This window comes from Lycorma delicatula, chromosome 1 (assembly GCF_047948215.1).
Source record: "Lycorma delicatula isolate Av1 chromosome 1, ASM4794821v1, whole genome shotgun sequence".
Taxonomy (NCBI): domain Eukaryota; kingdom Metazoa; phylum Arthropoda; class Insecta; order Hemiptera; family Fulgoridae; genus Lycorma; species Lycorma delicatula.
Window position 1 is genome coordinate 6,948,403 of NC_134455.1, and position 21,496 is coordinate 6,969,898.

The 21,496-nt window shown below is 29.8% G+C and overlaps 1 protein-coding gene across 1 annotated transcript in view; it reads left to right on the forward strand.

Annotated features, from left to right (window-relative positions):
* The window catches only part of AGO3 (Argonaute 3), a 140,164-nt gene that overhangs the window by 72,640 nt on the left and 46,028 nt on the right, over window positions 1-21,496 (forward strand). Inside the window, exons 11-14 of the mRNA XM_075362583.1 lie at window positions 8,110-8,291; window positions 9,553-9,837; window positions 16,308-16,619; window positions 19,243-19,431. Coding sequence (XP_075218698.1) covers window positions 8,110-8,291; window positions 9,553-9,837; window positions 16,308-16,619; window positions 19,243-19,431 — 968 coding nt within the window. The remainder of the gene's footprint in view (window positions 1-8,109; window positions 8,292-9,552; window positions 9,838-16,307; window positions 16,620-19,242; window positions 19,432-21,496) is intronic.

Sequence of the window (21,496 nt, forward strand, 5' to 3'; positions counted from 1 at the left end):
ATATATATAAAACTAAATTGAAATGTATGTTACTGTAGAAATAGTTTTAAAAATTCTACTGTATATGTTGGCAATACTAACAGCTGGTCAACAGTGAAAATTGTGTACTTCATTTGAATCTGTTTTCATCATACAGATGAAGGAAGTGTAATGTTATATCATAGTGAAAAATGCCATCTTAATTTTCTAACAAGGAATATGCTGATGTATTTTTTGTTTATGGATTTTGTAACAGAAATTCTGAAGATGCTCAATGTGAATAACAGGAGAGATTTCCTGGAATGCAGATTCCAAATATGAAAACGTTTTGTCATATCAGCATTTTTAAACTAACAGGTCATTTCCAATTTGTTTGTTTTCTGTTAAACGCCAAGTAAATCATCATGTTAATAATGAACATTTTGTGATTCTAAAAATTCTTGTAGAATTCTAAAATGCTAAAAATGGTCATTTATGGAGTGAAAACAATCCACGTGTTTTTCTGGAAATTAGTTTCCAATATAGATTTCACATTAATGTTTGGTGTGGCATTATTTATGAAAAAATTCTGGAACCATTTGTTTTCAATAAAAACCTCGTGTGAGATGCATACATTCATTTCCTGAAAAATAATATGCTGGCTCTTTTGGAGGGTGTACATTTACAAACCAGATTGCAAATGATTTTCCAGCGTGGTGGAGCAATGCCACATTTTTCTTTAGTAGCTAGAAATTACTTGAATGCTAATTTTTTTAGCTGGATTGGATGTGGTAGACCAATCAAATAGTCACCATGATCACTGATTCAACGCCACTAATTATTTCATTTGGGGCCATATGAAAACGATATTAATACCAACAGAAAGTTCATAGTAAAGAAGAGTTACTCATTAAAATGCAAAATATTATTGAATTTATATGAAATGATCCTGAGATTATACGGAAAGCCATCGGAAATATTATACGTCTGACAGAGTGCTGTGTACATTGTGGAGGAGGGAATGTTTAACTATTACTGTAACTGAGGTATGTTATTCTGTTACCATTTACCAATTCATGTACTTTATATTTTTGTTTTGCTATATTATGAATAATGTTATATAAAGAAAGAATACGATTTTTTGTCTGTTTTGCTTCATTGAAAATCAGTTTTTATAGAGGTTTTGTTTACTTTTTATTGGTTGTATTTATGTTAATTTTCTCAGAATTAAATTCTTTAAAAGTTTTGTTACTAAATCTTTCACATTTATTAGTCATTTAACAAAGCTATTGTACTACAAACCTAAAAAAATTGTTTTTTACAACAAATTTTGTGTTTTACGTTTGATATCTTAAAAGCTACTGGAGTGAGAGTTCTGGCACGTGTTTTATCCTATTTCTCAGCTCAAATTACATAAGAAACCACCAACTTTACTCCTTAATTTGGGTCTCAGAAATTACAGTAGGGTTTCTTTTTATTAGAAGAGCTGAAATCTAGGTGAAATCTTTCGCTAGCTGTATCTCAAAAACAAAGCTTTCCCAGATCAATGTTTCAATGAACCTTTTTTCATTATCTTCACCAGTAGAACATTTCCTGAAAGTTTCTCAGTTTCTTCGTATGGCACCTGTATTTAAAAAAAAAAATTGTGTATGTTAATGTCTTGGATGCATAATATTACAGTTACTGTTATTTCCGAGTAATAATTCAAGAAATTAGCTTTTAAATGGTGTATAATTCTACTAACTTTATAGTACTGTTTTGAGTTTTGCATCCAAAATAATTAAAAAAAAATATCTGTGCAAAATGTTCAGTAAATAAGTGCAAACATAAAATTTGTGTTATTGCTACTAGAATTGAGGAAAAGTATAGTTACATTTAGATGAATTGATTTTATTCAGTGCTGCTGTAAATATTTACATCATGCTTGACTAATGTAAGCTACATTGACATACATTAAATAATTCACAAATTTCAGTTTTTTATGAGATAACATATAAAATAAACTGACAAACTTTAATTGAACTCAACATCAGTTAACAAAAAAAAGATTCAGAATAGTAACGTGTAAGTGAAATTTTGTAGAAATAAAATAGAAATAGCACCCCCCCCTAAAAAAAAGCATATATATATAAATAACAGAATGAACACCATTGAATTTTATCATTAATATTGCAGTGTGTAATTTTCTTTACACATAAGAAAATGTTCTATCAGGTATATGCACTCATTAAATGCAGTTGTCTTAAATGTTTACTGATGTTTACAAAATTATTATTAAAAAGCAGTTGAATGAAATCAGTTTTTGAACCAGATTGAAATAATAAAAGGAAATAGTAATGCTTGAAATTATAATAATGCATGAAATAAAAAGGAAATATCAAGTAATGGTTACAAAGAAATTGAAAAGGGAAGATTATAATATTTTATTTATGTCATTATTTTACTTTTACTTTATTAGTTGTAGGAAGCTGAAAATCATTATTCTTTGATGACTTGGCAACTTTCAAGTTCCTCTTTTATTTATGTGACATTTTTAAAAATTGAGCTGCTGTGGTTTTTCTTTCATTTATAAATTGATTTTTAGAGATTTCTTGAAAAATTTCATTAAAAAATAATACTTGTTTTATCTAATTATGAGATAAAAAGCTGTGAATTTGATGATACAATCACAATTTTCTGTAAAATTAAACTATTGTTTTCCATAAGATTGTTCTTTAAACAGATTTAAAATTTAATATAACTACATCACTTTACTGAAACAAAAGATGAACCTTTTTTCTTTTTTGGAAGGACTTTTCCCTCCAAAAAAGAGTCTGATAACTATTGGCATTAAAGAATTCTTATTCCTTGGAAACATCAAATATTTTTGTACACTAAGTTACTTAAGCACAAGTATTACAAATGTACATAAGAGGTACAATTGGAAGGTTTTAAGACAGATGTTTTAAGGCAAATGCTGCTACTGCTCAATAGGAGGGAGTAGTTTTGCCTTCAGGTGTGGAAAGGGAAGCCTGTTTTCTCCTTCAGACATCTATAAAGATCACTGCAATTTTTTGTTTAGTAGATAATGACATCTTGATGAGTGAAGACATATTTTCAGTTGTGGGCAGATTATTGATTTTGCAAAATTATGAAAAAATGGAACAGTGAGTTTATGTCAAATTTTGTTTGAAAACTGGAAAATCAGCTTCAGAGGCTTATAAACTATTAAACAGTTTTTGGGAATAAATGTCTGAGCCAGTCAAATGTTTTTATCTGCAATAGATTCAAAGATTGCTGCAAATCAGTTGAAGATGACCTCCCTGCTGGCTTTCCACTTCAAAAATCAATGAAAACATTGTAGAATTCATGGATTAGTTAGTGTGCTTTCTTTTACTGTAGTCCTAAATTAGGGAGATGGCTGATGAACTGAATTTAATTCTCTACAAGCTTCAATAAATTTTAACTGAAAATTTGAACATGTCAGATCTTCAGTTAAAATTTAGTGTTTATGAAATTTATTCCAAAAATTGTTGTTACACCAGCAGAAACAATACAGAATTGATGTCCCAAAAACTGATAAGTTGGGCCAAAACTGACCCTGATTTGTTAAATAGGATAATTACAGATGATGTATCATAAGTTTGTGTGGGTATGTCCTAGAAACAAAATACAATCTCATTACTGTGGAAGGCCCCAAGTTTATCACGACCTAATAAAGTCTGTCAAATGTGAAGATCATATTGGTAGTTTCCTTGATTCTACAGGTATTGTGCATCATAAATTTGCCTCTAGGGGGCAGACAATCAACCAGTATTACTATAAAAATAGGTCTCAGTGTTTGCACAGAAATATGGAGAAGAAAAGGCTTGCCCTTTGGTGAGACAAGAATTCCATCCTCCACCATGACAACACACCGGCTCATCATGCATTCTCAATTGCAGAATTTTTGTCTAAATTCTTGTACTTCTGCAGCCACTCTATTGATTTATGGTCTAGCCTTTGATGACTTCTCCCTGTTTCCTAAATTGGCATTTTTGCTGAAAGGGAACCAATTTCACTCAATTGAAGACATCCAGGCAAGTACAGAGAGGGTTCTTAACACTGTTATGAAAGAAAATTTACAGGAAAGGTTCCAAAAATGGAAACACTATTGTCACAAAATGCTGACTAAACTGATGTGTTTAGTCAGAAGGGGATTACTTTGAAGGAATCCATCACAATAGCCTGTAAGTATTTTCATTTTGAAATTACGAGCTCAGTCTTAAAACTTTCCAATCACACCTCATATTATAATAATTTATGTTATGTATGTTGTTTTTTAAATTTCAAATCAAAACTAATTACAATATAACCTTATCCATCACCCTTTCAACAATCAATTCTGTCAGCAGCCAGAGCCAAGAATTAAACTTTCTGCATGTTGCTTTATTTTATGTCCCAATTGTTTTCTGTTAATCTGTACAATTTCATTTCTTTACTGAAACATTTTTCAAAAAGTGAATGAAGCCATCTATAAAAGCAATCTTTTGATTAACTTGACGTTATGCTCTTGTGAAACATTAAAAATTCAAATGTATAATTTAGTCTATTAATTTATTAATAAGTAATCTTTCATGTTTTACTCAACCAATCTGGGCATTTTCAATCATTTTTTAACAATTAAATGTTACGGTTTGTTAAAAAACTACTATTCTGTTAGTTTGAAAGAACTGTTTCATGTCAGCTGTTTTCTTTTTAAATTCTGTTTTATTAATACATCAAATTACTACTGTGTTGTAGTTTTTCTTTGTGAATAGACAAATTTTGTTTACAAGTTAAATGTATTTTTAAAGTACTTATGACCAGTACTTAACAAGGTATTATGTTGCTGCCATGATTCTAACTTCTGAGATAGTAGAGATTCTTCTGTACTTTTAAAGTTCTTTTTTCATTTAAAGAAAAATTAAGAAAAAATATTTGATATTTAGAATGGAATTAAATGTTTTGAAATTTAAAAAAAATAGACTGAAACACAAGGAAAGGAAGTTATTCTCATTATACAGTAAACAGATGAAAGAATAGAATAGGTGAAGAAAGGTGTATATAGAGAAGATAATACTGGATTAAAAAAAAAAATTAAGAATAGAGTAACTGTCTCAGTAGAAAAAAATTATGCTATCATATTCTGATGACATTTTTTTTGGCAGAAAACAAACATGAGTTAGAATATACTGAATAAGCATGTTTATTGCTAGGATATAAACTTGCTTTGAAAATAAATAAAACCAAAACAAAAATGTAATAAAAAGAATTTAATGAGGAGTTAAATCTTAATATAACAGAAGTGTTACTTAGGTTAAAATTAAAAAGGTTAGATGAAGTAATGCAGATGTAAAACTGATGTAGACAACACCACATGACTTCCTTGTATGCCTATTCAATCACATATGCACATTTTTTGCTCCACTTTATTTAAACTTATTTCATTTGAAAGTGAAACATGAACCTCCAATTCTTTAATAAAGTGGACAGTTATACAATTGCTGAAATATTAATTTTTATTAATATCAATTATTTATACGATTGTTAATTCAACAATCTTTCATGATATTAGGATAGAGTAAAATCCCCTTTATTACTTGTATTACTAGATCAGTATTATTCATATCTTTGAGAGTTGCTGATTAACAAAAGTGTCAGATTTTTGGTGTGTCGTGTAAATAAAAGTTAAACTATTCCATTTAGTGATTTCCTGGTTCCGTTTAGTGATTTGTATTGATGGTTACAAATGTTAATTTCGACCTTACGGTGAAAATATTCAGTTTTTATTATTGGATAATTTCAACCTTATGGTGGTAAAATATTCAGTTTTTATTATTGGATTATTTGGCGAATAATCAAAAATGAAGAAGAAACAATCATACAGGAAAAAGAAAGATAACAAGAAGAAATATATCTCAAAAAATGACAAGAAGATGAATATGAAGAGGAAGAAAATGTTAAAAACAATGGAAGAGTAAAAAATTAAGAGATGTTAGTATAAAGAGGGAGAAAATGTTAAAACCAAAGAAAGAATAAAAAGATTATAAGATGATAAATATAAAGAGGAAGGAAATGTTAAGATCAAGGAGAGAATAAAAAACTTAAGAGAGGATGATGAATATAAAGAAAGAGAAAATTGGAGAAATTGTACACAAATTAAGATCAGAAGGATTATATCAAACCAAAGAGCAATTAAATGATTGGCAACAAAAAACAAATAAACAGAAATCATGATCAACTCTCACTTAGGGAGAATGTTGTATGACAATATCAGAGGATTAATCAAGTAAAACATCAGAATTTTTTGCAATTTATTAAAGATCAGGCATGTATGCCTCAGTTTATATATTGTTTTTGTGAGGGTCTGTTTTTCAGTCGCTCTTTAGTTAACTTTAATGTAGATAAAATTAAACTAGAAAATCCAAAAATAATACGATTCTAAATTATTATAATTTTCAATTAATATTAAATAATCAGATGTTTCACCAAATCTATTACAAACACACATAATGTAATAATGACTATTAAATTATATACATATTTTTAAAAGTACATAACATTTTATTTCACTAATAATTTATAATTTGTTTTCACATTTTTTTTATTTTTATTGAATTATTATTTATTGTAAATTTTTTTACGATCATGGTTAGTAATTATTAATAAAGCAATATATGTAAATTAAAAAAAAAAAAGTCTAATTCAAACTGATGTGGTGCCTTTCCTTGTGAGATATAAATATTTCATTAATTAAAATTTTATTTGGCTATAACTCTAGAACCAATGAAAAGAAGCGCCACTTATGATATATCATTAAAAAGCTCTCAATGAGGTATTACTGCAGTTAAGAAGTCCAAAATCCAAATTTTTTGGGATTTGAGCTTTTTTGGACACTTTTGGTTCAGTTGATTGCAATCAAAAGGGGAAGTGCACATCTAGATGTTAACAACAGCCCTAAACCCAAAATTTCAACATTTTACAGCAAATAATTTTTGAGTTATACGAGAGATACGTGTGTACATATATACAGATGTCACACCAAAACTAGACAAAATAGATATTTTTGTTGAAATCTGTAAACCAAAATTTTTCATGACAATTCTTCTTTTACTTCCTTTACTGCTTTTTACTTTTAGGAAGTAAAAAGCAGACTGGCATAAGTAAGGAGAGCTTTCTCCTTCCAAAAAATAAGTCATGTTGGAATAAAATATAAATTTAAAACTTAGAAAGAAATCTTAAATATAAATTTAAAACTTAAAAATCATAAAAATAATTTTGTGGAGTGTAATTCTTTATGATAGTAAAATTTGGTCAGTAGGAAAATTAGAAAGTCAAAATTATTCAGGATTTTGAAAAATATAGGGTAAGTTAAAATTAGTGGGTCATTAAAATTTTAAGATAGTTGGAGTGGAGAGAGATTTGTGACTAAATTTTGTTATGGATGAACTAGATTGGTGGGCTATGTATTAAAATGTCAAAAGTTTATTTAATGTGGGGAAAAAGAGATGTGTAGAACGTAGATGGTTGAGGAAAACTATTTTAGTGAAGAAACTACTGAAAAATAATACTAGCACAATATTTAAAGTATTTTTACTTAGGTCAATGCAAGTGATAAATTTTGTATGTTTGTACTTTAAGGATAAATTATACAAATACTATATGACAAGGTGAAGTTTATATTCCTGGAGGAGCACAGCACTGTTTATTTGTTTGGCTACAGACAGAGGTGGAGATATAACTGAACAATGCAGTCAAGGCTGAGTCCTACAGAACAAAGGTGACATGCTTGTCAATCTGTTCTAAACAAGAAATGTCCGTTTGAAATAGATGACTGTATTTTTTGGAACTTGTAACTTACTTTCTGATTATGGTAATAGCACGGTTAAAAATATTCATTTACATTATTGTATTCATAAATGTAATAAATTTAACGTACAGTTAATTATAATTTAATTAAATAAATGTTTTCACTAAAACTGTACTTCACAGCATTATATTCCAAGCTGATAATAATTTGTAGGAATGTCAGCGTGTCAGTAATTATTTATGATTAATTGCAATTGACCATTAGAAGCAATAAGTTATTATAATAAATTAAGTGAAATTTAGTTATTTGAAATGTAATGCAATATGTTTTGTAAATTACAGCAAATCCAGATGCATCTGATTTATTAGCAAGGTGGGGTTTATCATTAGCAAAAAACACAGTTGAATTAACTGGTCGATTGTTACCACCTGAAGACTTATATTTTGGTAGACATACATGTATAAAAGGCTCTCCTGAGGCTGATTGGGGACGTTCTGCTACTTCCAATCATATGTTGACTGTGGTAAGCTATCTGTGTAAGATTAAGACTAATTTACAAGTAAAATTTCAGTAGTATTACTTTATTTGTTAATTTATTAAATTAATAAAATAAATAATTACTTTATTTTTATTTTCTTTAATTACCATCATATTTATATCCATGAGCTGGTTGGCCTTTTCCATTTTAATATTTCTGTAGCCTCTCCTAGATCCTTTCATCATTTCAAAAAAATGTACGAATAAAGTTTAAATAAAAAAATATTAGAAACAAGGTGACTCCATCAACAAAGATCTTCAATGGAGTAGTTGAAACACCTTTTGATAATGTAATCTGACAAGGGAAAGATATGAACATAAATAATGGTTAAATGTATTGAAATTTGCTGGTGATGTGGTTCTATTAGTGAAAAATACTGAAGAAGTTACAAATTGTGGTGGAAGAAACGATAAGAGACAAAGTTGAGATAGGTTTCAAGGGGAATTTAAATGAAAATCTAATGTATTTTAGCTGTAAAGTAGACAGAATCATAAACAATGATGAACATTGAATCTTAAACAATTGAGATTATAAGTAATGTTATTTTCCTAGGACAGAGAATTGGGAAGGATGGACGGAGGACTAAAATTATCAAAAGAATTAATTTAGGTTAGTCCATGTTTACTAAATGCAAGTTCTTACTTCATGCTGAAATTGTCATACCGATGATGATTTGTGGCTGTGAAATATGCTATCTTTACAGGGAAATCGGTGAGAAAAATTAGTAAATATGTGAGGATGTTTGAAAGGATCATGTTCAAGTTTTGGTTGAACATTTTGTGTTTATTACCCATTTAACAGTGTCATTGGATGTCACACATAAAAAATGGGTTTTTACCTTAATTTATTGGTTTTCATCCCAGATTTCTCAAAAACTACTGTCAGATACAGTTCTGAGAACTGTTTTATTCAATTTTTCAGGTTAAAAACTAGTGGCAGTGGCTATAGTGGTTGAGCCACAGCAATCCCTTGAAACCACAGAAATATATCCAAAAACCTTCTCAGTTATGCCGAGAAACATGAGTAAAAATTTAGTTGTGATTGATTGGGTAGTTTTTTGTTTATCCCAAAACAAAAAAAAAACTTTTTTCTCTTTGTGTGTGTGTGACATTAGATTAATTTGTTGAGATTAGCTTTATAAATTAATCTTAACAATATGATAATTGTTAAGATTACATTAATTTACATAACCATTCTGTATTAAAAAAATTTACAATTATTTTCATAAAATTATTTATTGTTTCAGGTCGATTTACACAAATGGCAGATAATTATGACTAAACGTGATAAAAAAGTTGCTAGTGAATTTGTTGATATGTTACGACAAGTTGGACCCCAGATGGGAATGGAAGTAATTTCCCCTAGTGTAGAAGTAATAAATGATGATAGCATTCCAACATATGTCAACAGGTTAAGAAAATTAATTAGAAGTGATCTTCAGATTGTTGTGATTATTTTTCCATCTTTAAGAGATGATAGGTATTCTGCATGCAAAAAATTATGCATTGCAGAGACTCCTATTGCCTCTCAGGTGATTTTATAATCTTTTTGTGTATTCATTTCTTATACGTGTGTCATCTCTATATATGTGTGTTATTTTTATTATTTTTGCATTTAGAACTTGTAACTTATACTCGCAATATTTTTTTCTATTTAATTCATAACAAGCAAAGGTATAGAATATGATTTGGAAATATGTAGAATGTGAAGATGCTGAGCTCGATAAGAGTGTAGACTCAGGACTTTTTAGATAAAAGATAAAAGTCATTGTCATAGAGTGATTACATTAATTTTTTAAAAGTTGTTATATAGTTTCTTTTCACTATGTGTATTTTTACGCATTACTGACCATGTTTATTATTTGTTTTTCATTAATCTCCTTTTATGAATGCGGCTGAAGTTGGAATTAATGACAATTGAATTATGATTTATAGGCTATTGTACTACAATAAAACCGATATTTTTCATTGACAAAAAGAAAAAAGATGTTATTTGTTAGCAGTTATATTATACAAGAAAGATAAAGAAATTATTTTATTTAAAATTAACAATCTGGAATCTTGACCACATAAACAGTAGAATCTAATGCCATTATTTTATACTTTCTTCACGTTGTAGATGGCAGAATATAATAATTAAACGGCCCAATTGTTTATGTTTTAACCACATCATTTTCACTACTTAGCAATTTGTGTGACTTGTGTTAACCAATCAGTTATGAGCAATAAAATGTTTACAATTTCTTTTAATGTTATGAGTAATTATTTTAATCATGCACTCAATACGTGTTAATTTGGTTTTATGCTGTGTAGGTCAGACATTACTGAAAGTACATTTTTTAGCATTAACTTTCATAAATTTTATGTTAAATTATATTCTAAGCTCTATATAATGAACAACTCAAGGTTCCATGACAGATTTTGTTATTGAGGAATTTCATTACAGGGAAACTTAAAAAAGATCTTGCATTTTGTCTGTATCTGCTGTCTTTTTGTACTAGGAAAAATAAATAAGGTAAAGAAACATAGGGGAATACTATTTTCTATTGAGGAAACTATTCAGAAGATCTTTTAGAGAGAACACATGTGAACTCAGTACAACTATATTCGACTCAATTATTTAGATAAAATTTAAAAACATTTCTTACTTTACTGCATTTTTAAAAACCTATACTAATTGTTCATTTAGTTTTAAATTTCTTACTTATCGCTTAAAATGTTTACTCACTTCTGAAGAAACACATTATTTTTATTGTCTGTATCTTTTTGTAATAATCATTTTTAATGTTATTTTATATATTTATTACTTGTGATGAACTGTGGCATTTTAAGTAGGTTAGTACCAACCTTATAGCGCTTCTAGGGTGCTTTTGAATTAGGGTTAGGGTATTTTTATCCATATCTTCTTAACTTTCTTCATTATCACAGATAAGAATATTTTCAATGTCACTGTAGTCATTGTCACTGAATGCTACTCTATTGGTTAACTCATTATTAACTGTTGGATTGTCCAATGTTAACTCATTAACATTGGACTGTCTTTCTATTCATTGAGAGGTAGATCATCATTCTTTCTCATATTCTTTGTTGTCAGAAAAATTCGTTTGCAGTGCAAGTCAGGTATGTTTAAACGTATACTTTACAGTTGAGAGTGTAACAAAGTCCCATGCTTTGACAAGAAGGTACCGTACAAATTAAATTTAATGTTATTTTTATTTCTTAAATTAGTTAAAGCATTATTTTCTTTCTGTAGTGGTCTTTTGGGTATTTGATGACACACTGTTCATTACTGGTAAAAAAAATTAATTTGTTAGAGTATTTGGTTATCTACATGTGTACAATTATCCATTAATAAAAGCATCCTCCTAGCCTTTTTTGGTTAATTCAGCATCCTGTATCTGTATTTCTTCTTCAAATATTACAGCAGTTATTTGTATGGTTTTGTTTTGATATTTTCAAATAAAGATTTCATATTTTAAAAATATTTAGGTTTTTAGATTTTCCTGACTAGTAACTGCCGTTTTTCAGTCCCTGCCTTAATAGCGCAAACAACAGTCACTTGTGTAGGCAGAAAACTAACTAAATTTTACTACTTTTCATCTGTAAATTTTAAAATTCTTTTTGGAAACATTTAAAAAAAGTCCCATTTCATCCTTAAATATGTAGATTGTTTTGATTCCAGTCATCAGTAACATTAATTTCAACATCTTTGGCTTTGTTGCAAATTTTAAAGAATGTTAATTTGATGTCGTTTAAATTTATGTAGCCAACCATTGTGGATTTCTTTGAATGTTTGTATTCTTGATTTATTTGTGAAGAATTCATTTTTTTTAGTATCGGTCTGTTGATTACAAATAGCAGATTTCATTGATTTTGGAACTACTGTAGTTGAGCTTCATCTAGTTGTTTGTGGACTGGTGCTCAAATTTTTTTTGTAAGTGTTTCCCCTTTGTTGTGCGCCTTAAAATAGTGTTTCTTTGTTGATCTGTAGTATTGCTAGCTTTGATGAAGCCAGTTTGAAATTATGGCAAATATCAGCTGGCTTATACTACCCTTCTCCAGCAATTGAATAATTTTAACTTTTTCTTCCACTGAAAACATTTGCTGGCCATCAACGAAGTAAAACTTTTACCATAATACACAATTAATGTACAGTAAAACATTACGGTCTTTTAAAGTGCATTTAACATAGCATTTTAAAGTTCAATATGACATAGAAACTGTTTACAGAACAGTAATTCCTGTTAGCATAAAGGAAAGATTGAATAACAGGTACCATCCTGACATGTGACTGAATAAATTTTTAGTGTTAAAATTTGTTTACAGTAAATGGAAATTCTAAAAAAAAATTAGAAATTCTAAAAATTGGGAATTGCAGAACTGCAACATATGACTTCATGGGATTTTCCAGGTACAGTAAAACTGTAGAAATAGAGTTTGCATACTCTTTTCAACAAGCTGAAGAAATATACAGTAGTGTTCAGAAATTTCAGTGCATAGTTGAATGCAAATTGAAAGCTGCAGAAATGAATGATTGAGTGACTGAGATAGATTGACTAGGTAATTCATGCTCTATTCACGAAATTCAGTACCTGGACTAAATAATTAAAAAATTCCCATTTCAGTCTTACTTAAAGTTTCTACTGTTTTTCATTATAGAGAAAGTTCAGACTTTTTTTCATTAACAGAAGATGAAAATTACACTGGCTAGAAAATAATTATGCCAATATTTTCCTTAATGGGAGCTTCAATTGTAATTTCATCCAAGAGTGAGAATGTACTAATCTCATTTGCTATTTCACGAGATTAGAGCTGCCTGGTTGGATTTTGAACACCTTGCCACCACTCACCCAAATAGCATGTTACGTTCAGTTGACTTATGTTACCAATTAAATGTCTCGTGAATTGTTCTCACTAGAAGACATGAACTTTACGAGTAAACATACAAAATAATTTTGTAAGTGAATCAAATAATCAACATCTTTTAATGTAAGAATGTTCATTTGTTTGTAAATGTTGCTCACAAATGATTAAAATCCATATATTACAGCTATATGATCTACACACCCTATCCTATCAGCAGAAACTCCCTTATGTAAAATGCCATTACTGCTGAAGAAACAAATTAGCATGGTTTTGATTTTTGATTTACTCATTTTTGCTTTTTTGGGACGTGACTGATTCCCGACTATCTGAAAATGCTTTAAACCACCTAAAAAATTGGGTTCGTGACAGAGCATCATCTCTATACGACCTTTTCAATTTTGAAAAAGTTTCAGTAGCATTCTCACAGAGTTTAACACAAAACTTGATGGCATACCATTGCTCATAATTAGTATCACTCCTTTTGTAACGCACAACAAAAACTCATTTCTCGAAAATTTTGTTTACATTCCACGTAGCAATAATAGACTAAAAATATTAATACTTAATATAAATCAGCTGTTCATCAAATCATATGTGTACTAGTAACTTTACAGTATTGCCATTTTGGCTGCCAAAAAAAACTGGTCATTACTTTATTTTAGACCTTGTTTGTCATCACTCATCATTGAGTGCAAGTACTTAATTGTACTTAAAGTAGAACACTCTTAGGAAAAAAATTTAGACATTAAAATTAGTAACACTTAATTTGATGCAAGTATATAGATAGATCTAAAATTATCTTAAGTTAAACCTTAATTTTTCTTCATTTAATTTGTAAAAATACAAAAAAAGTTAAATTTATTGTCTTGCTGTTGGGTGTGATTTTCTAATATCAGCTTAAAATTCTTTAAATATGTTGTATTCTTTACTCCAAATTAAAAGTTATAGGAGTGGTATTATTTATATATAACTTATACAGTGATGATCACGTATTTTATTTTGTGAAATTATAAAATCTATAAAAGTAGCTACCACACCAAGCAAAATTAAATTGTTTGTTACTGAACCTTTACTTTTCTTAAAACTTACACTTCACTATGAGATATGTATGGAAGGTAAGACTACAATGTCTGTAACTCTGAGAGAAACAAAATCAATTCAATTTTAAAGTTGGCCTTTTTCTGTGAAAGGGAAGTCCAGGTGAAGAAAACTAGCCTAGCTGGAGATCAGTAGCTTGATTAGTAATGTCAAAGCGCATCTACATGAACCTGGCAATTCCTGATCTTGTTAAGTGTGAAGTGCAAGCCTGCATTCAATATCGTTGCATTATTAAAAATGAAAAGCCGCCAACATCCACCACAAAATTTGAACAGAGAAGCAGAAGACTTGATTGAAACAGATGAGTTTGTTGACAAACTGATAATTTGCCAAGATCGCAATTTGACTACTACATGAAATCTGTTCAGCAGTCAGTTGAACTGTGTTGTATGAAATGGTAACTAACCATTTGTTTTTTCAAAAACTGCACGTGATGGGTACTGAAAATGTTAACAGAACAAAGACAAATCAAGTTCATTGTGCTGAGGATTTTCTCCAGTGCTATGAGCTTGACTATGAAGAATTCCTTAACTCTATTCTGACTGAGGATGAAACCTGTGTAGCTCACTACACACTGAAATCCAAAAGGCAATTTATGAAGTGGCAGTATACTGCTTCCCTTTTGCCAAAATAATTCAAAACGCCAGCAGTCTGTGAAAAAAATCATGGTGAAATTTTTCAGGGATTAAAGAGGAATTTTGCTTATAAACTTTTTGAATCCTGGTCAAAGCATGCCAACATGCTGCAAAATGATTCATCAGACCATTCAAAACAAAAGAACAGGGCAGCTGACAAACGGAATGTGTGTTGTACAATTACACTCTGTCACACAACGTATGCAAGACAGTTTAAATCCTCAACAGTTTTGATTAGGATATTCTGAACTTCGTGCCACCTAGTGATTTTATTCCTTTCACTCTTTTGAGAGATCATATGGGCAGAAAACACTTTTCAACTGATAAATAGGTGATGAATGCTGTGTCTGAGTGGTCAAAGGATATGGTAGCAGGATGTGTGAAACAGGAGTACGAAAGGTGATGCCTCAGCTGACAAATGTTTGGAACTGAATAACAGGTACGTAGAAAAATGGCAGTATACTTGTGAAATATATCCTATAAGTTTCATTAATAAATATGCATTTTTCTATTTGTAAAACATTGCAACCTTACTTTCCAAACATCTCTTGTATATACTTGTATATTTGTCTCATTGTGACATTAGACTCAAAATACTCAAGTATTAACATGAGTGACATTAGTCTCAAAACATCACATGCCTGTAAGTGGTCGATTTGTTTGTGTGTTAAGCAGTGATTTCCTTTGCCATGTTGTGATTTTTCTTGCCAAAGTACATCATATTGATGTTGATAGGAAATTAAATACTGGAATATAAGTTAGTTTTGTGTAGATTTCTGTTGATGTATTTTATTTATATTTTAGAAATTACATAAACTGATTGAAGTTTTCCTACTAGATGTATCCACCAAAGAACACTGGTATCCACGATCTTGTATTCAAATCCGTGTAAAAATAACTGAATTTACTAGGACTTCAACGCTGGAACTCTCGACTTCCAAATCAGCTAATTTGGAAAGACGCGTTCACCACTAGACCAACCCGGTGGGTAAAAGGACTTGCTAGACTTTACTTTTGAAACTGGCCCCAGCATTATAATTGCTTTAAGGCATTTCCCTTCTGAAACTCAAATTATTCTCAACTAATTAAAAATTTAATGCTAAGCTTATTAAACAGTAGCAGCTACAAGTGTGTAACAAGCCATGTCTAACAATTCTGGTAGACTTGATCATTGCTATATTCCTACTTTGATCAGGATGCAGTGAGACAATTTCTTAAGATAAATTTATTATGTGAAAAATATGGTTTTTAAATTTGTCAATGCACTGTTTGATTACTAAAATTGTTATAGTATTGTTTATTTTTATTACATGTTCTAATAATAGTGTCTTAAGATTTTGACTAAAATACTTTTCTGTTTTTTTTTTTTAGTACTCTTGTATTTAATTTTTTTGTTTGAATAGGTCATAAACTCAAGAACAATCTCGCAATATAAAAAACTACGTGCTGTTACTCAGAAAATTGCTCTACAAATGAATTGTAAAATGGGTGGTACATTATGGGGTGTGAAAATACCTTTCAAACATGTTCTGATGTGTGGTATTGATACTTATCATGATCCAGCTAGAAGTGGACACAGTTGGGGCGGATTTGTAGCATCAATGAATGAAACTATGACGAGGTGGTATTCTCAAGCTTGTCAACAAATGCAAGGAATTGAATTAATCGATACTCTCAGAATGGCCTTACTGGCATGCTTGAAACGTTACCACCAGGCAAGTTTCATTTTAAACATCAGAAAATAATTACTCTTAATGTCGCCATGGTGCATGTAAATTTGTTATTTTGTGTTTTTGCCAACATTTTTTGTAAACTTAATTTGTAGTTATGAAACAAAGAACGAAGTATCATTTCAGTTTAGTATTGGTTTCTTAAATCTACCTTGGTTTTTGTTAATCCATAAAAATGTTTTTATAGAATGTAATATTTACTAGAAGGTATTTTCCTAGAATGTATTTTATATTTTACTAGTTATATCACAATGATTATATAAAGTTATCAAAAAATATAAGATGATAACTACACACTACACATCACAAGCAATTAAAAGAACTAATATAGTTCCTAATTGAAAATTAGTGTTATGTAATGAAAATTAAAGTAATATATAATTTATTTTTTCTTTGGTTAATAACTACAGGGTAGACCTCAATTAGTTTGCTAATTGATATTATTTATATTTATTAGAATTTAATGCTACTAATGACATTCTTCAGAACCTTCTGATAACAGGTTATTCCACAAATGAGAAAATGAGATTGGCAAATATTAGAAAAGTTCACTTTGATCAAGAAACATAAAAATGAATATTCTTTAAATATTAAATTCTCATGGTAAAACTATGAGGGCCATTCAGAAAGTAATCTCTGTTTGGTTATAAATATAACACAGTTGTAGGTAAATACATTTTATTATATACATTTTAAAACTAAATCTTTCCTCTACTTTTCAACATAATTACCATTTAAGTTTAGGCATTTATTGCACCTTGTCACTAACTTAGAAATTTCACCTGCAAAAAAAAATCTTCCAGTTGTTCCTCACTGCTTTTCCTTACTGACCCTTGTACACCCCCCTCTCCCACTTAAATGAAAACAGGACTTTTGTTTTTAACATTTATTAGTACAGTATAAAAATACAAAACATATTTATTGATGTTCTATGTAGTCTCCATGAATTTGTCACATTTTTCCTAAAAAAATGTAAGACATGTCATGAAGAAATAGCAAAAAAGCGTATCAAAATCTAATTTTGATCTCTAATTATCTGACTGCATTTTTGTTCTTATAGGTGGCTTTCAGTTTATTTAAGAGTTATCAGAGTACTGTGCATTTAGCATATTTCCATTTCAGCCTTCATGAAGAAAGTAAGACTAGCAATGTGACACGTACCATGTAATTTACGAATGTGCAGAGACTAATTGTTGGCTTGACATTATCAAATCGACATTAGATCTTTGTGATAATTGGAAAAACTAGGCCAAATGGGTAATTGTTGAGAATTTCATTGCGTACCTGGCAAGAGAACGGATTACCGAGGGAATTTAGGTTTCCACCTGGTCTTTTCTGTCTTGGTTTTGTTGTTCTTGTGTTATAACTTTTGATGTTTTTGTAATGTTTTGTTTATTTAGTTTTATTTTTATTTTTTGTTTTGTGTTATGTTGTGGTTGCGTATTGAACTCAACTTCAAACCTATCGGATACATAGTTGCATTTTTAATTTCAGTTCCTGTCACTCAGTCTTACTAAAGACTCGACTTAGATGTGTTTTGTTTTAAAGAGTTCATTTCCTAGTAGTATACCGATGGGAATATCACATGTGGTATTCTCATCTGTGGCATCCTGACTGAGACAAGAACAAGGCTGAGGGATGCCTTTTGCCGAGGTTCTGAAGATAATCTCTGGTAAAGCCCGTAAGGACTAGGTATGAAGGGAGGGTGGCGTGATGACTGAAACTACCACATGAAGGGTGGTGTCTTCCCCTATGGGGTGAGGATGTTCCAGGTTCAAAGGTCAGTTGTGAGTAATTTCTATGACTGAAGCATTTTCACTTTTAACAGGTTAAGGCTCTCCATATTTGCCAATTTTGACTCATCAGTGTTATAGTAGACCCGTAACTCATCACAGTGACTATTCAATGTAAAAAATTATTTCCCTCATTGAAATTGTTCGGGATCTTGTATCAAATTTTCTTGAAAAGCCTTTTTTTGATTTTTGGTCTAAAGTCTTTAAACCCTTCTTGCACAGTCTTTGTTGAACCCGAGGTGCTTTTTTATAATGGGATTGATGCTTTTATTATCAATACCCATTTCAAGTAATTTCATCAAGCACTAGGTGCCAGTCATCTTCAGTGAGGTCATGAATTAATCAAATATCATCCATCACTCTTGTCTTTGATCTCCTATTATGAATCATTTTAATACAGCTTTGTACTACCCTTTAAATTTGCTGGTCCAGTCGTAGATTTAAGTATTTCACATCATATTCCTAAACTGCACATACAGTCTGCCAAAATTTTCTAGGATTTGACGACCTCAGTCATGAGAAACTTCATGATAATACATTGAATTTTATAATACATTCCATTGATAGTGAAACCTTTTGCTCTGACATGACACTACTGATCATAAATCTGAATTACATGGCAGCTGGATTGTCCATCCTCTCCCACATCACCCCAGTTTTTGTGCTAGCCTACTCATGTTTGTACACTAGCCATAAAGACAACAGGTAGGTTTATACTTGACGGACCCTCATTTCTTGTTTCATTTATCTACATCATATAAAAAAAAGTGAAAATAATTTTTAATATAGCACAATCAAACGATGATTTTTTTCAGGTCAATGGAGTTTTTCCTGAAACCATTATTATCTTCAGAGATGGTGTTGGTGATGGGCAGATGAATTATTGTGTGGAACATGAAATTCCACAGTTAGTGAATTCATTTTTATCTATAGCTAGTACATACAATCCAAAGTTAGCTTTCATTGTTGTTCAGAAGAGGATAAATACACGATTATACATGCATGTAAGTGCTATTTTTGGATTAATTTTTTATTCCCTTTTGTTCAACATATTTAGCAAATTATTATTATTAATCATTAAAACTACTTAAAATTTTACAATTTTTTGTTCTTTCAAATAGCTTTTATTTTGAACGAGTGATTTTAATATCCCATTATTCTGATTTAATAATAAATTTGTCAGTTGTTTTATAAAATGAAACATTTTTAGCTGATTTTCCTTGTAAATAAAAATTACATAATTACATTTTCTACTGGGGTAGGTTACATTTACATTTTTACATTTACATTTACAATTACATTTTCTAGGTGACTGAAATTTAATGACTTATTTGTTTCTTGGCCAAAAAATAATTTTTTTTTTCTAGTGTGGCCAAAATCAATTTAATTTTGTATAATATTATACTTTATATCATATTCCATATTATATAGGTGAATATTACTGTTTGAAAATGATGAGATTTTGAAAAATATTCTAGTTTTGAACTTATTGCGTTTATCAATAAAAATTGGTAAAGTCTAGAAGCTTCTTAGATACCTAAAACATATGCAGTAGTTTTAGATCAATCTTTTTCCTGTTTAGCCTCCGGTAACTACCGTTTAGATAATTCTTCAGAGGATGAATGAGGATATGTATGAGTCTTCCCAAATCAGCTGATTTGGGAAGACGCGTTAACCACTAGACCAACCGGGTGGGTTTAGATCAATCGGGCTGGCATTATTCAACAAAACCTTTATCTGGATATCAGGTCGTATCATTCGGTTTATCTTCAAGCAGTGAACTACAGTTGCATCATTCGAATATTTAAAGAGTATTTTTACAGGTGGAAATGTGAGAGAGTACTAGGATATTTTATCACTATCTGAAAAAGTTTCAGATCATGCAAGACATCAAATTCAAAAATCACAGTGCAGTTACAATTCTGTGAATGAATGCTTGCAAAGATAAATGAGAACAATGAGATGATCATTAGCAAATTATGAATGTTAGGGGAAAGCCTATTTCCACTGAATGGGGTTTGCCAGTAAACAAGGTTTTCATTATTGGGCCCAGAAAAATCTTATTTGGCTACACCAGAGAAATTTCCCAGCAATGAGGTTGTTGTGTGGTATACTGTGTGTGTTGTTGTAACAGGCTCATATATTTTTTGATAATAAGGATGGGCTTGCAACTACTGTCACATTTTTTTTTATATATAGTCATACTTTGGAAACCTTTGTAATGATGTAAAATGTATTCATTTTCACAAAGATTGAAAAATAATGGTTCCACAAGAGTGATCAATATGAGCAATATTGGTAGCAGCTGTTTGCCGATTGATAACTTTTCAAGAAATAGTAACATTTATGCCCTCCAAGATCTGACTATGAACAATTTCTTTTTTCGTGATCACTTTCAAAGGAAAGTATATTGTAGTTGATCTGCTGTGACAGAAAAATTGAAAACAAAGATCCAAGAAGAAATGTTTAAAGTTTCTTTTGAAATATTATCAGACCAAAAAAAATTTTAAAATCTCACTAAAAGACAGCAGAAATATTGCACAGATATAGAACTCATCTCAAGATGTCATCTTTAAGAAATAAACTACGAGTATGTTAATCTTAAATAACAAACTTTGTATTATTAAATTTCATAAATAAATTTATTGTATGTTATTTTAAAAATATTTAGTTTATAATATTTCTAATTTTTCTGAGACCCTTTTTATTGTGATGCTTACTAACATTTATCGTTGATTGTTACTGTCTTCAACAGCGTATTCATATTTTTTGTGTGCATTCTAAAAACAGTAAACTAAAAATAATGGGGTAAAAAAGATCTTAGCTGAAAAAAATATTTCAGTTAATGAAGTGTAAGATTCCACTAAAATGATACACATAGATGTATATATATATTTTTTTTTTTACTCAAATTAATCTTTTTAAGATTTATATATTTTCCTCTGTACTGTACGTATCATATTTTAAATTCTATAATGTAAACCACCTAGTACAGAATGTTGAAATAAACTTACCTTACCTTAATGTTATCATGAAAGCACTTACATGGGATCCCACATCCTTAGTCAT